This window comes from Varroa jacobsoni, unplaced genomic scaffold, assembly GCF_002532875.2.
Source record: "Varroa jacobsoni isolate VJ856 unplaced genomic scaffold, vjacob_1.0 scaffold_25, whole genome shotgun sequence".
Taxonomy (NCBI): domain Eukaryota; kingdom Metazoa; phylum Arthropoda; class Arachnida; order Mesostigmata; family Varroidae; genus Varroa; species Varroa jacobsoni.
The window spans coordinates 161972-174892 of record NW_019212927.1 but is presented as its reverse complement, the minus strand read 5'-3'; the positions used below and the strand labels follow the sequence as shown (position 1 = coordinate 174892).

Sequence of the window (12921 nt, the reverse complement as noted above, 5' to 3'; positions counted from 1 at the left end):
CAAAGGGTGATGTTCATGGATATATGCTTTTTTATAGACACATCTGACACTTACTCATTAGGCATAGTAATTATCTGTTCTGGCTTGTATTCTTCGAAAGGTAGACACCGCAATTTAAAATAAACAGGCGAACAGGTATTGGCCGCGATTGTCGCCATGTCGCCATTATGTTCAAGAACCATTGCATTTCAGACATAAATCGGCATCGCTAATTATATACAAAAAAAATAGGTTGCGTTGTTTGCTTATCCGGGAACTGTGTATGTTATATGTTTTACTTTTAGATTTATTAGACATGCAGGTACCTAAATGTATTAATATTTGTTCTAACTTTAATTCGCTTGGAGTCAGAACTCAAACGTTGTTCATTTAGCTCCAATTAAAATTTTCTCTTATTCACACAGTTCCAGTGATATTCATTTTCTTTCAATTACAGTCATCGAGAAGCGCATCGCTATCACCAAAGCGTGTTGTCAATGGGGTTGGCTTTACTCTTGCATCTAAGCCGAAAATGCGATCCGCTTCACAAGTCCGTGAGTACATATTATATATACAAATAGTTTAATCGTTTACACAATATGAAAAATATTTTTGACTCCTAAATACTTTTCATTACTTATATAGTGTAAATATGCCATAAGGTCTACCAAAGTGTTAGTCTTATAAGAGAAAATTAGCTCGGTTTAGTTTAAAATAGGAATTTCATATTATCACACACAAACCCTAAAATTCTTTGATAAAAATGAAACGAATAGAATATACATATCTTTGAAAATCTATAGTTTTTAAGGACGTAGGCTAAAGAGGCCAGAAAAGTGAGCCTATAGAGGCTGTTTGAGAGTCCCTTTACATCAAAATGTTCTAATTCCCATAAATTCTAACTTTCATAAAATCTGTTTTTTGTCATTATACAGAACATGATATTATAATTGAAGAAGCTTTCAAACATCTGATATCTCCGTTAGATAATTATATTAAACTTCAGTCATGTTGTCTTACACCTTATGGATATGAATATCCTTCATACCTTGCTCCATCGATTGGTAAATTATTCATTGCGCTAGTGGAGCCTGTAAAGTTGTGGAGTGTAATTTCTTTTCTACTATCTAGTTTATGTTGTATACATATATATCGTCTGCTTTTACTCATCGTTAATTCAATATGAAAAAGTACATCCATGGCAAATAACTGTTACCCTTAACTTATTCCGAATTACAATACAAACTTCAGTATCTCTCTTCGTATTTGTGTATGGAAACCAGTAATTTTGGTATCAAAATATAGCTAGGTTAATTCGAAAAGAATAAATACACTTGGAATACTTCAACAAAGGCATTACTCGAATCGTACAAAGCAGATAGTCAGAAAAAAGTATTAAGCAGTCCAAAGGAAATATTTGAATGAGAAGAGTAAGAGTAAATACAAAGAAAGCTATCGTATCCTGACCATGAGAAAAGAAGTTCGTCATACAAATTTTTGTAAAATTAAAACTTTAACGAGCTAAGCCTGAGATATGCTGAAGTGAGAATTTGTCCTGGTTCCGGTGAGCCCTTTTTCGGTTTATTTATTAGGCTGCCTGCACATTGATTCACATTACACTCGTAGTTGCAATATTTATTCCATGCGTAGTATGAACCGGAGGGATGGTGGATGTTGAACCAAGCAATAAAGAAGTGAAGATAGATAATGATGTCAGTGTGTTTGGTGATAACGAGAGAAGTGGAAATATTTATTATATAAAGTTGAATGGATAAATACGAAGAAACCCATGTTCAGTCACCTTTGTGTACGATTAATGTGTCTTTAAAACTGCATAAATTTATAAATAAATAAGTTGGTATACTATGTTTCTCGCGTTAACCAGCTGTGCTGTATCTCAAGTTATTCAGGCACAAAATCGTGCGGGCAACTAAAAGTATCCGAATAAATTCTACAAGCGAATTCTGATCTGATGTACTAGAGTTTTCACATGATGCCATGTTCTTTAGAGTTGCTAAGATTTTGTGAAGATCTTGATACAGATAACTTGGTCCTTGTACAATGGTTAGCCGCTTTAATATGTATAACTAAAGTATCAGTAATTAAAGAAATTAGTATAGGAATAGTTGTTAGAATTTTACTGCTAATTTCTTGTAGAGGATGAGAAAAGAGAAAGCGTCTATTACCTGGAGACTTCACTAGACTTCCATGCGCGGGAACAGCATCTTATCTCAAATAGGCCGCATCACAGACCAGCTCAATGTGCAAAAATGTTGTGAAATAATAGCCATTGTCAGTCAAACTCAACTTTATATCTAAACTTGTGGCAGACACTATGATTTATTGATGATTACACTCCTGTGTGTAATCACCAATAAATCGATGAAGTCAGCACCTGGATGACGTACGTGTCAATTCCGAACATGTCTAACAGAAATTTTTATGAAGTTAACCATAACATTTTTTGGCAACTCATTATTTCTATTAGCGTTCAGTAAAAGTAGAAAATGGCTTCATATGAGCGCCAGGTTTTACCTCCAGCATGGTGCGTTATGCGTACGATTGTTTCAAAAATAAGATATATGAGTTTTGCACTGCATAGGTAGCAAATTAGCAATTATGGTTTATCGAAAGGGATATAAACCTCACGGTCCAAATAGTGGGGTCTTCGAAGGCCGATTCGAAGGTTTAAACATTTGCTACGATAAGATTGGTTGAGGAGCGAAACTTTGAGATGTTTGATGTTGAGAATATGGATATAATTAATTGTCGCAAATATACTGTGATATTGATATTGTGTGTGTATGGATAGAAGCTTACAAGAGGCTTTACGAAAGTAGAGCTTACAGCAGCCATGGACAACAACAAGCCCTTGCTGGAGGCGTTAAAAGACACTCCTCAGCGACGGAGTGATCGCGAAAGGCCAGAGCGAGATGACGACAAAGCCAGACCACGAAGCAGTGACAGGGTCAGTCGCACGGTAAAGGGAATCGCGGCAACGGAAAAGATATACCCGAAGCCGTTCAAGCTGAATTATCATGATTGTCCCGGATGAGTGATGAAAGGGGACTGAAGTTAATATAAGACAAGGTAAACAATCTGGTGGTTATGTTACAAATAATTTTTTTTTATAAAACTCATATAAAACTCCAGTACACTCTGCTATGGGTTACGCCTGATAAATTACATGTCAAGTCTACTGCTACAATTCGATCTAAATCAGAGCTCTTTTTCCTAGCCTTGTCAGTTAATACAGAAATCGCCAAAATATTTGTTCATCGTTCCCGACAACTATCTCGTTTGCGGGAGCGAGATAGCTATTTTGGACTGGCAACAAAGTCAATGCCCGTGGAGAGATACGCCATGCGCGCTGGACGCTTAAACCCTAAAGTGCACAGCAGTCCGTTGCATACCTGTAGATCGTTGACGGCGGCACAGTCAACAGCAATAAAAGCCACAGGGCCGATAATGAAGACAACAGTGCCGGTTGCGGTAACATCGGGGCAGCTGCAATGGAACAATGGAAACGACCGGAATAATGATAACATCCGAGCGTCGATGAGTATTTGCGGTAAGGGTGTTCATCTACTTCAGGAATGCACGGGTGCTAGGTCTATCAGTGATAACAACAGATAGTTAGGCGAAGCATTTGTGCGGCAAATGATTGGGGGAGGTTGTGTATGTAACTGATTGCACATGAAGATTGCCAGCCGACTCATCATAAAACTGTATGTGTCACAACTAATATGTTAAGTAGTGATAATCGATGCTGACAGTAAAGAACCGTTGCCAATGAAACATGCAGGATTGTGTAATTATAGAGATGCTAAAACTCAAGTTTGTATCCTTTTGGCCAGTGGCAAAAAAAACTGTTCCCACTAGATTACCCAGTGTTTTAAATTTACAGGTCCTACGCCATAAATGTTTCTATGTGCGTATTTTCGGCGGAAAAAAGGTTCGTGTTGCCACAGCTGGCAGCCAGCAGAGTTCAGCTACTTACTAAATATCGTTACTTTTTGACGCTGGTTGTAGATACCATCGCGAGCACATTACAGTTTTATCCATTCCGTGAACACGTACAGCCTACAGGAACCGATCTAACAGAGAGGTGCTAAACGCCGCTGATAAGTTTCATGGGATTATCTATGAGCTTTAGTAGGTCGGTTACATTACTTGCAAAACTCCGGTTTGATCAGCTGATCATTAGCGAAAGCGATCCACAGCAGAAAATAGTGCTACAAACTACAAATCTTAAGCATTCACATGGTTATTTCTCGATGTCCACAAGCGGCGAATTTCTTACCATTTTGTAAGTAGGTTGAAGCTTGTTATCGCACGGCTGCCTGAGGGACAAAAAATAAGCCTAACATAAAATATCAACAGGTAGAACCGAAGACAGCGACTGCGACGAGATAGCTCCGGGCTCTGGCTAGACGCCTCTCTGGCGATGTGAACTTAATAGAAACAAGGTGAAAAGGATCGAAGCTTCCTCAATTGAAGTTTCGCCGACTGAATATCAGTTGAAAAAGGGTCAAGGCTGTGATGCCATCTTTTCCTCTTTTCTAGCCTAGTAAGGGATTTTATCACATGTGGCCAATACTCAAGGCACTGCTAACAACCAAGGGCAATGTGTCGTTAAACGATTGCATAACTGATATTGCCAACCCATTTCCGTGTATATTATGGGTACTCTCAAACTGCTATAGGAATGACACGGTATGGACAAATGGTATTGGGTAAAGTTAATTTATGGTAAGTGTACATTTCTGCCAGTAAAACCATATGAGTTTTCTGTGGTTCGTGGACAAAATCGGCTTGGCGGGTAAGGCTGTGCACCGTTCAGCGTTGAAGTGAAGAAGAGCTAGCACAGTACAGTAATTCAGGAGAACGCCGTCTTTTGAATTGACTTTTCCCGACGTCAGTAGCAATTCATGTACCGGATTTTTTAAGTTAAGTTATGTACTTATATGGACCAGGTTTCGAAAAAAGAGCTGTGCTAAATGGGTTACACGGTTGATATTAGATCGCCCTGACTAAGTCTACGTTTCTTAAGTGCAGTAAATGTCGACTTGATGTAGTTCAAACCGCCAGCGCTCATGTGGAAGCACTACTGGCAGTGGACTAAATCGAAATGCCGTTTCAGTTTTTGAAGATGACCAGTTTGGAGTATCTGAGTCTGCTGAAGATGCAGGCAGAGCGCGGTGCGAAGAGGGTACGAGTCGCATTGTTTACTATGTCGTGTCGGTACAGTGCCTCTGAAAATTATCGAAAACTTAAAAGCTGAAAGCCGTTCGCTTTATCATGCTGCATGGCATATTTCATGAGTTGATGTCAGACAATGTATCGAGAGCTACAGAAACCAGCAAGTGTTTAGCTAAACTGAAGAATAATTGAAGAGCAGGGAAACTTATAATTATTTGGGACTATCGAGCATTGCCTGGTCGTTGTATGCGAAGCGCTTTCTTAGCGGTGAAGTGGTCATTTCAATCAATTCATCGAAGTTACCTAAGCCTATTTGCGTCAGGTAATATGGAAGTTTTGCTGATAAGTGTGCTCACGACTGACCGGTGTTGTTGTGTACACGTGGACTCTTGCATTTGTATACATTTACGACAATCCAACAGTGCTCCTAGACGTGCTGGGTGCCATTTGAGTCGTCTTCATCTCATGCACCGAAAATATCCGGTGCTTGCTGGGGGTTATAAGAGGCCTTTTCTCCCTTTTCAGATATGCTAGTTAAGCCTGCGAGAGCGCTTACGCCCTTTTACCTTGAGCCCCCTCAATTAAATAGAATCCACTTATTAGCATGCACTTGGACAATGTTGGGTACGCCTTATACGACGGTAAAGCGGGAACTCATTGGCCCAGGTGCAAAATTAACAGAACCGACAACAAACGCAAGCCAGCTATGCAAGTGTTCTATTGAACTCAGAAATAACAACAGTAACAAGCGATGTATAGTCTACGCCCTTTGGGCTATCACAAACGTTCAAAAGCGGCCGCATTTCCTATCACAATCATCGAGTCCGAAGGAATCGCAATTAGGTAGTGTGAATATTTATACAAGTTGTAACGGGTGTACGCAAGACAATGTTCATATATGTTGTTTGAGGTGTAGTAGAACAATACAATTGCCTATCTAACCAGCAAGCCCTGACAATCGACACACCACACAAATGGCGTTGCAGGATATCCACAGTTTCAGCATCGGAGTAGTTAATAAAACAGTTTATGAAATGTTTGAACGTGTGCACGCCGAAGAATGAATCAACGTTCCTATTTCATCAAGTGCTGGAACTGAAAGGGTAAGCGTTTCACTTATTAGGCGCACATAGCACTGGTGACGGTGGCTCAAAAGGAAATGCTTAAGATCTTTGGGCGACTCTCGGATGCTTCCTCCGCTACGAAAAACAATAATCATGAACGATAGCATCATGTAGCTCCTCGGTCCCGCACTGAGAGAGACCAATGGCTGTCTGTAGGACGCCGGAAATATGTATCGACCATGTCGTGTGTGGCCCTTAGAGGTATGTCGACAGAACCAACAAATCACTTCTGGTGCTTCTACAAACCGGTTAATCACCGACACATAAAATTCGAACGGAAAAATACATCAGCAAAGTAAGAAGTTTTTCCAAGAAGTTAATTACTTCACAAAGCAACAAATGATACTCTCAAAAAAAAAGCGAAATTCTCGGTTCTTCCGTTTTGCATATCAGAGCGCCCAGTCATCAAAAGTGAGCAGTATTTACTAACAAGGTTAGATAACTGCGAGTATTGGCAAAAGTATAAAACCTCAGGTATAAAAATTATGACAACCGGACTGGCAGGGGTCAGGAGGTGTTAAGCCAAAAACTGAAGATGATAGCAGTACCAAAGGGTTTAAACAGCAAACCCAGTCAGCTCAATTGAACTCCCAGCTTCATAAGAACGAACCACCGCCAAGCAAAGCTATCGCCAAAGTACAGCTGATCTGATAGGTAGCATTACGCCGAGCAGAACACTACAGCCGACAGGCCCCACCGGCTCCCACGGTCATAGATTTCGTGATCTTGGCAGCATTGATGGCAGAAGAAGCGGCCCTAGCAGGCGACATCTGCAAGCACCGCAACCGTTCGCGAAGGGTATTAAACGAGCATGTAGCGAAAGCGGATATCAAGGAGACATTATAAATTGCATGCTTCGAACTACGAAAGCGCAGCATGTCTGGGCGCTTTTCATTGCAGAAGACCTAGATAGTATAGAGATTTTCTAATGAAAACTTGTACAATTAGCCCAGTTAACCCACCGCGTTTCTTCTCTGTGCATTGCCTCGCATTAAAGAGCAATAGATCAGACCACTCCAGTGGAAGTATCTCTGTGGCCTTCAAATATAAGATAGGCGATCTTACGCAACATGTTATAGAAAATAATGTCATCTCTTAATAGGCTCGTAACTAAGCTTGTAGCAGCTTAGATTCGGCTGGCTGACTCAGAATTAGCATAATTACCGATGGAGAAACTCGTCAGTGAGCTGAAAGCAGTTTCCTTCATTCTATTTCCTCTTCAGTCACTGCTGGTAACTTCCAAGAGAGGCTCCATCAGCTGAACTCAAGCTGCAATACGGCCTTTTAAGAATGGCTTGCGGACTACAATTACCGACGTCGGAATCGACTTTCTTGAGATACCCAGAATGGTTCATATCGATATATTTACAACAAATATAACCACAGATAAAGTAAAGTTGCAGTGTGAGGATCATTCATTTTCAAAAGGCACAGGTATTCAAGCTCACATTATTATGGCAGTAGATTTCTCTACGTTATTCTTTCACAGACTGTCAAATGTGAAGCTTTGCAAATAAGTTCTTCAAATGCGCCCTCGAAGTTCTCAAAGTATCCGACGTGGTGAGTACCCAAACTTATGCACAATATCTAGTCTTAATTCTTTAATCTACTGTACAGCCACTCTGTCCCCGCGGAGAAACAAGTTGTGCTTTAAGAAATACCTGCGACCTTGCTCGGAGGGCTGAGATGACCTTTAAATTTGTGATTGAGATACAGTCTGAGTTTTACATTTTAGCTCCTATTTATAAGGCGATCTATCAAAAAACATAGGCATTGTAACGGTAAATGTACCCTAAACAGCTAAAGGCTCGTCTATACCTCGACATAGAAAATCAATTATGCAAATTGATAACGCAACACGCAGTTTAACCGCTGGCCAGTTAAACTCCATATTGCGCGCTCCTCAGTTCTTCACACGTGTCTTTCGGATACCTTTGCGTCTTAGCATACGATACGTTACGCGGTTCTTTTCGCCGCGGTGTAAGGAGGAACGATGTCAATCCAACGCGATATATAAACTTAGCAAGAGTTTGCAACGCAATACGTTGCATCAAAGCGTTGGTTGTTCACATAATAAGAAAGTCGCTGGTCCATGCAAGGTTTGCAATGGGAAAAAAGAATTATAATAAGCTGATTTACCTACTCTTGCTGACTGCCAAGAGGCTAAACATTTACTTGAAAATCATACACGCCATCCCAGCGGAGCAATATGGATTCCGGAGAGAACACTTCATAGAAACGTCATGCAAGATACTCATGGCTGATGTCGCGTCGTGACACTGGTCACGCTATATACGCACTATACGCGGTGTTCGTCAACTTCAAGGTAATTTTCGATTCGGAGAAAAGGGACAAGGTTATGTCGATGCTAGCCGAGGTGAAAGTCTCTACAAATATGCTCAACTTACTAACTGCGATTTCGTAAGATAATAGGATATCCAGCTAGAATGGAGTAGCCGAGATTTTGCCTTTCCCACGGACAGGTAGCCTGGCTAAGGGGTATAACTTAAGTCTGTTCTTACTATCCATTTTGCGGAAGGGTCTTTTTAATAAGATATTAGGGCCAAGAAATCAGCTGTAGTCATTCCATGCATAGACGGATTAGTGAAACACGATTTAGTGAACGGGAGGCAGGATAGCAACCACTGACACCTTCTACCGTGCCGGGTTACCTGTTGCTGATGTTAACTAGTCCCCGTACTTGAGGTTGCGCGCTTCCGTCAGCACACATTTTCGAAAGATACAGAAACACAGCTTTCTGTCGTGTGGTGATTCCATCGCCTCATCGTTTGTCACCAACAACGGTTTTCATTATATTGGACTTTGAGATAGCTAAGATTACAATGTTACATTTGGGACATGCGCCTGATCTGAGATGAGCTCACAGCAGAGAAACCTACACAATTGAATCGCATCAAAGCTTCCTTAGTCGAGAGAACACTGTAATTACACATAACAACTCGGAATTGCCTCGCGTATCTCCTGACTGACTCGCCTGAGGATCTGTGTTGTTGCTTTGAGCTCCCGGCAACTAAAGCTTTTACTAACCTATAATTCTATATACAATTCAAAACTAACCTTAGGAACTAAGAGCAAGAATTAACGAAGATCGACACAGACTTCCTCGATTCGGGTATGACAAAAAGCAGTTATTGAAAAGCGAGGAATCGGCTAGCACGGCATGTTGTGACTCGCTTTGCCGTACATGGGTTCCACCATAAACCCTGTAAAGAACATGAATTCCGCAAGTCTGACAGGTCATCTAAATGAAGAGAAAATTATAATCAATATCACGACAATTGTTGTAATCTAGTACAAACTCTAACAAAGGACAATATACTTGTACAAAGACAAAGCTTTTTAAACTTTTCAATTTCAAAAATAAAAATTAGAACTAAAATACTTTTAGTTTTTAAATTTACTAGATTCGTATAATCCATGTTACACAAAATGTTTTAATAATCATATTTCCATTTTGATCCTCTGATATTGTGCTGATAACTGTAAGTAAGATAAAGTGTCTAACTATTATTAGCAAAAGTGAATTAATAAAATCCGATTGGTAATTTTGCTACATGAAGTTTCAGCCATCATTACTCAAGGTCCACTCGCAAGAAAACTCCGCAGCGCCCACTAACCGAGAGCGCTCTCAACAGACGTTTCTCGCACTGATAATTGTTAGTGCGTTTGCAAGCGCAGAGAGGCACTGCTAAACTTTAACCTCAAAGAGAGCAGATCTTGACCGTTTTCCGGAAACGTTAGTATAGCGAGTACTTTCGCATTTGATGGAGCGCTCTCTCACAAGGGCATTGGCATTTGGCGACACAGTGTTGATAGAGATAAATAGGGCTCCGCGCTCCCTTTAACGACCTCGAATGTCAACTTTTGTCTAGATAATATGTTCAATGCTTGTTATAATTATCCCGTTTACTCTCAGCTAACGATGTGTTCAAGTAAGTGGTTATTGGAGTACGATTATATTGTGACTATATATTCTATGCTGCGAGTGGTTATAGTTGACTAAGCTTTTCAGGTTTTGTATGGGCAATGATTAATTGACGTTTGCGCATACAGAACTTTTAGAAGGATAGAACGAGTGGGTCTAATCAAGTGCATCGGATTGTTTTAGTTTAGATTCGCTGCGTTAGGGTAAATAATGTCGTCTGTCTTGAAAGGTCTGGTGACCGATAAAAGTTGGGAGAAGATCATCGACAACCCGATCGCCATACAGGTGGCGGGCTCTAGTGATGACTGGGGTATATATATATATATTCAGCTTTGCATAGGTCGCGTGTTCATGTCTCTTTTACAGAATTTACAAGACATTTTTACAGAGATCTTTTTGAAAAATAAGATCTTCTACAGTAAAAAATACATGTGCAATTCGTACATCTGTTGACGTGTGGCCCATTGGAAGTAGGAAAAGGGCGAAAAAATATGACAGCGGAACAGTAATCTAAAGCTTAATAAATGATTGATAACCCTTACGTGCTGTAACTCTTGTAGCTTTTGCTTAAGTAAGCCTGCATTCGTACGTGGCGTCGGTAAGCCTACTTTCCAGACATAGAAGCATTGTTTTATCATTCCCGCAGAGAATGTTTTTCCGCCAAAATAATTCCTCCATTGCAGGAAGAAGTTCTTTGCACTAAATCTTAACCAGAAACAAAAAATAATAATAACTTTTAGCACAGAAAAATGTGATTAAACACGGAAAAACCATGTTTCCTTAAGGTAACATATACTCTTTAGCAAAATCTAAAAAGGATGTTTTCCGTAAATTTCTGAAAGGCAAAAAACTGATAAACGCATACTGTTGCTTGACTTGATTGGTCGAACTAATCCAAAAAATTTGCGATATAAAGGAATAAGAAAGATAAGATATAGCATAAGATTTTGGTGCATAATAAAGTTTAACTCGATGTGACCTTGTCGACCTGAAACGTCTCACATACTTCACATAGAAATTTACTTTAGTCCAGATCGTGGCTCAAATTCTGCCGTTTTATATTGCAATCGTTCCTATCCATAAAGTATGTTTTGAAGAACAAGCCATTCAAAATAAGAGGCAGAAGGCCGAAGGTAGGTCTATCAATATGTCTCGCCATTTGTTAAGGGCGTTGTCGGTTTTTTTGAAAGACATAAAAAAGCCATGGAAAGCCGAAATAAATTACTCTGTATCGTAAAGTACCTCAGTCGTCAACATATTTCTTTAAAATTTTGTACTCAAAAGAATTGATTCATGGACAAAATATACACACGCATTGAATCCATATTATTCAGTGGATGAGAATGCGAGAGGCTAACTTGTAATAAATACACATCGAAGGCATAACAGTTAACTGTAACGGAAAAACTGCAAGCAAAAAACAAAATAGTTCAGTATGTGTTAAAAACAAGATCGACAATTTTAATTATATATAAGAAACTAAAGGAATGCGCCGGGTGTTGACATCTCAAGCTTATCTCAAGTAATTTGATTGTTTATGGATGAGCAATTTAATCTCACAAATTTTCGCTTTTCTAATACCCGGTATTAAATCCACTCCTCTTGAGTGGCAAATAGCCATGTTTTCTACGTCGACTCCAAGGGATTGATAAAGTTGTACGTGAAGATCTTGATATTAGGAAGATATTTATGAAAGACCTGATTATTAGACGCTACGTTTTTCTCAATAAATGGAGATGTACTAAATACGCGTACGAAAGCTACTAAACATAAAGACTGTAGATTTTTCAGCTTCATAAGGATCGTATAACCTTTTCAGTTCTATGACAAATTTTTGGTTTCGAACTAAGTCCACTACGAGGCATATCCATTGTTCTACATAATGTGTTTAGATAAAGAAAGTTTTTACATGTTCTCTATATTGCAGGCGTCCCGCCTAAAAAGGTCGAAATTGGCATTGCTCCGCCTCCCAACATCGCCGAGGTTAAGTCACGCATTGGATCCATGGACAATGTCAAACATAAACCCCAAGGAGGCAACGTTAAGGTTTGTATAAATATAGATGTATATATATATATATATATGCACCACGTACAGACTGCCAGTTAATATATAAGATACCTAATATAATACTGAAGTTATATTACTAATAGAAAGCAATTATTTTACTGAAAATTTGTTTCGGAAGGTGAAAAGCAGCTGTTCTTGTCAGTAACAAGCGACCATCTTTACTTGTATTATTATGGTGTAAAACTGAGCCGATCATTGGTAAGAAGATGCCATATGACAGACTAGATTTTGTAACGATGTAATTATCGATTATGTAGCTTTCGAAACACTTAATATTATAGCATGTTGCGGTGCCTTCTAGATCGACCTGCAGTACTATTGGAAGCGCCTATTAAGCTAAATGACTCATTTTAAAAAAGACCTCAATAAATAAATACTATACAACGTTTGGGTGTGCTCCTTAATACTTTCCTTGAAAGTTTTCGCCTAGGTTAGACCTCATAGGTGTTCCGACTTTTCTTTTATTTTGTACAATTATTTGGGAGTAGCTTCCAAGTATGGCGTGTAATTGACGTCATATACGTGTCAGGTTTGGCTGACATGGAAGAAGTCTTTTTTCACATGAGTCAAGATGCATCTTTTTCTGTTAGGTTAGCTGAA

General features: G+C 39.5%; 1 protein-coding gene across 6 annotated transcripts in view; it reads left to right on the top strand.

The window, feature by feature from the left end:
- The window catches only part of LOC111258870 (uncharacterized), a 39112-nt gene that overhangs the window by 6820 nt on the left and 19371 nt on the right, over window positions 1–12921 (top strand). For 3 of the 6 annotated variants that reach the window (XR_015310303.1, XM_086967607.1, XM_022830424.2), the window contains exons 1-4: window positions 437–533; window positions 2792–3069; window positions 3218–3550; window positions 12179–12297. Coding sequence is in view for 5 of the 6 variants with exons in the window: in XM_086967607.1 (XP_086823733.1) it covers window positions 3322–3550; window positions 12179–12297 (348 nt within the window). In the remaining variant the exon portion in view is untranslated. Of the gene's footprint in view, window positions 1–436; window positions 534–2791; window positions 3070–3217; window positions 3551–10138; window positions 10259–12178; window positions 12298–12921 lie in introns of those variants that run through there. The other 3 variants (XM_022830431.2, XM_086967612.1, XM_022830443.2) reach the window with 2 other exon arrangements.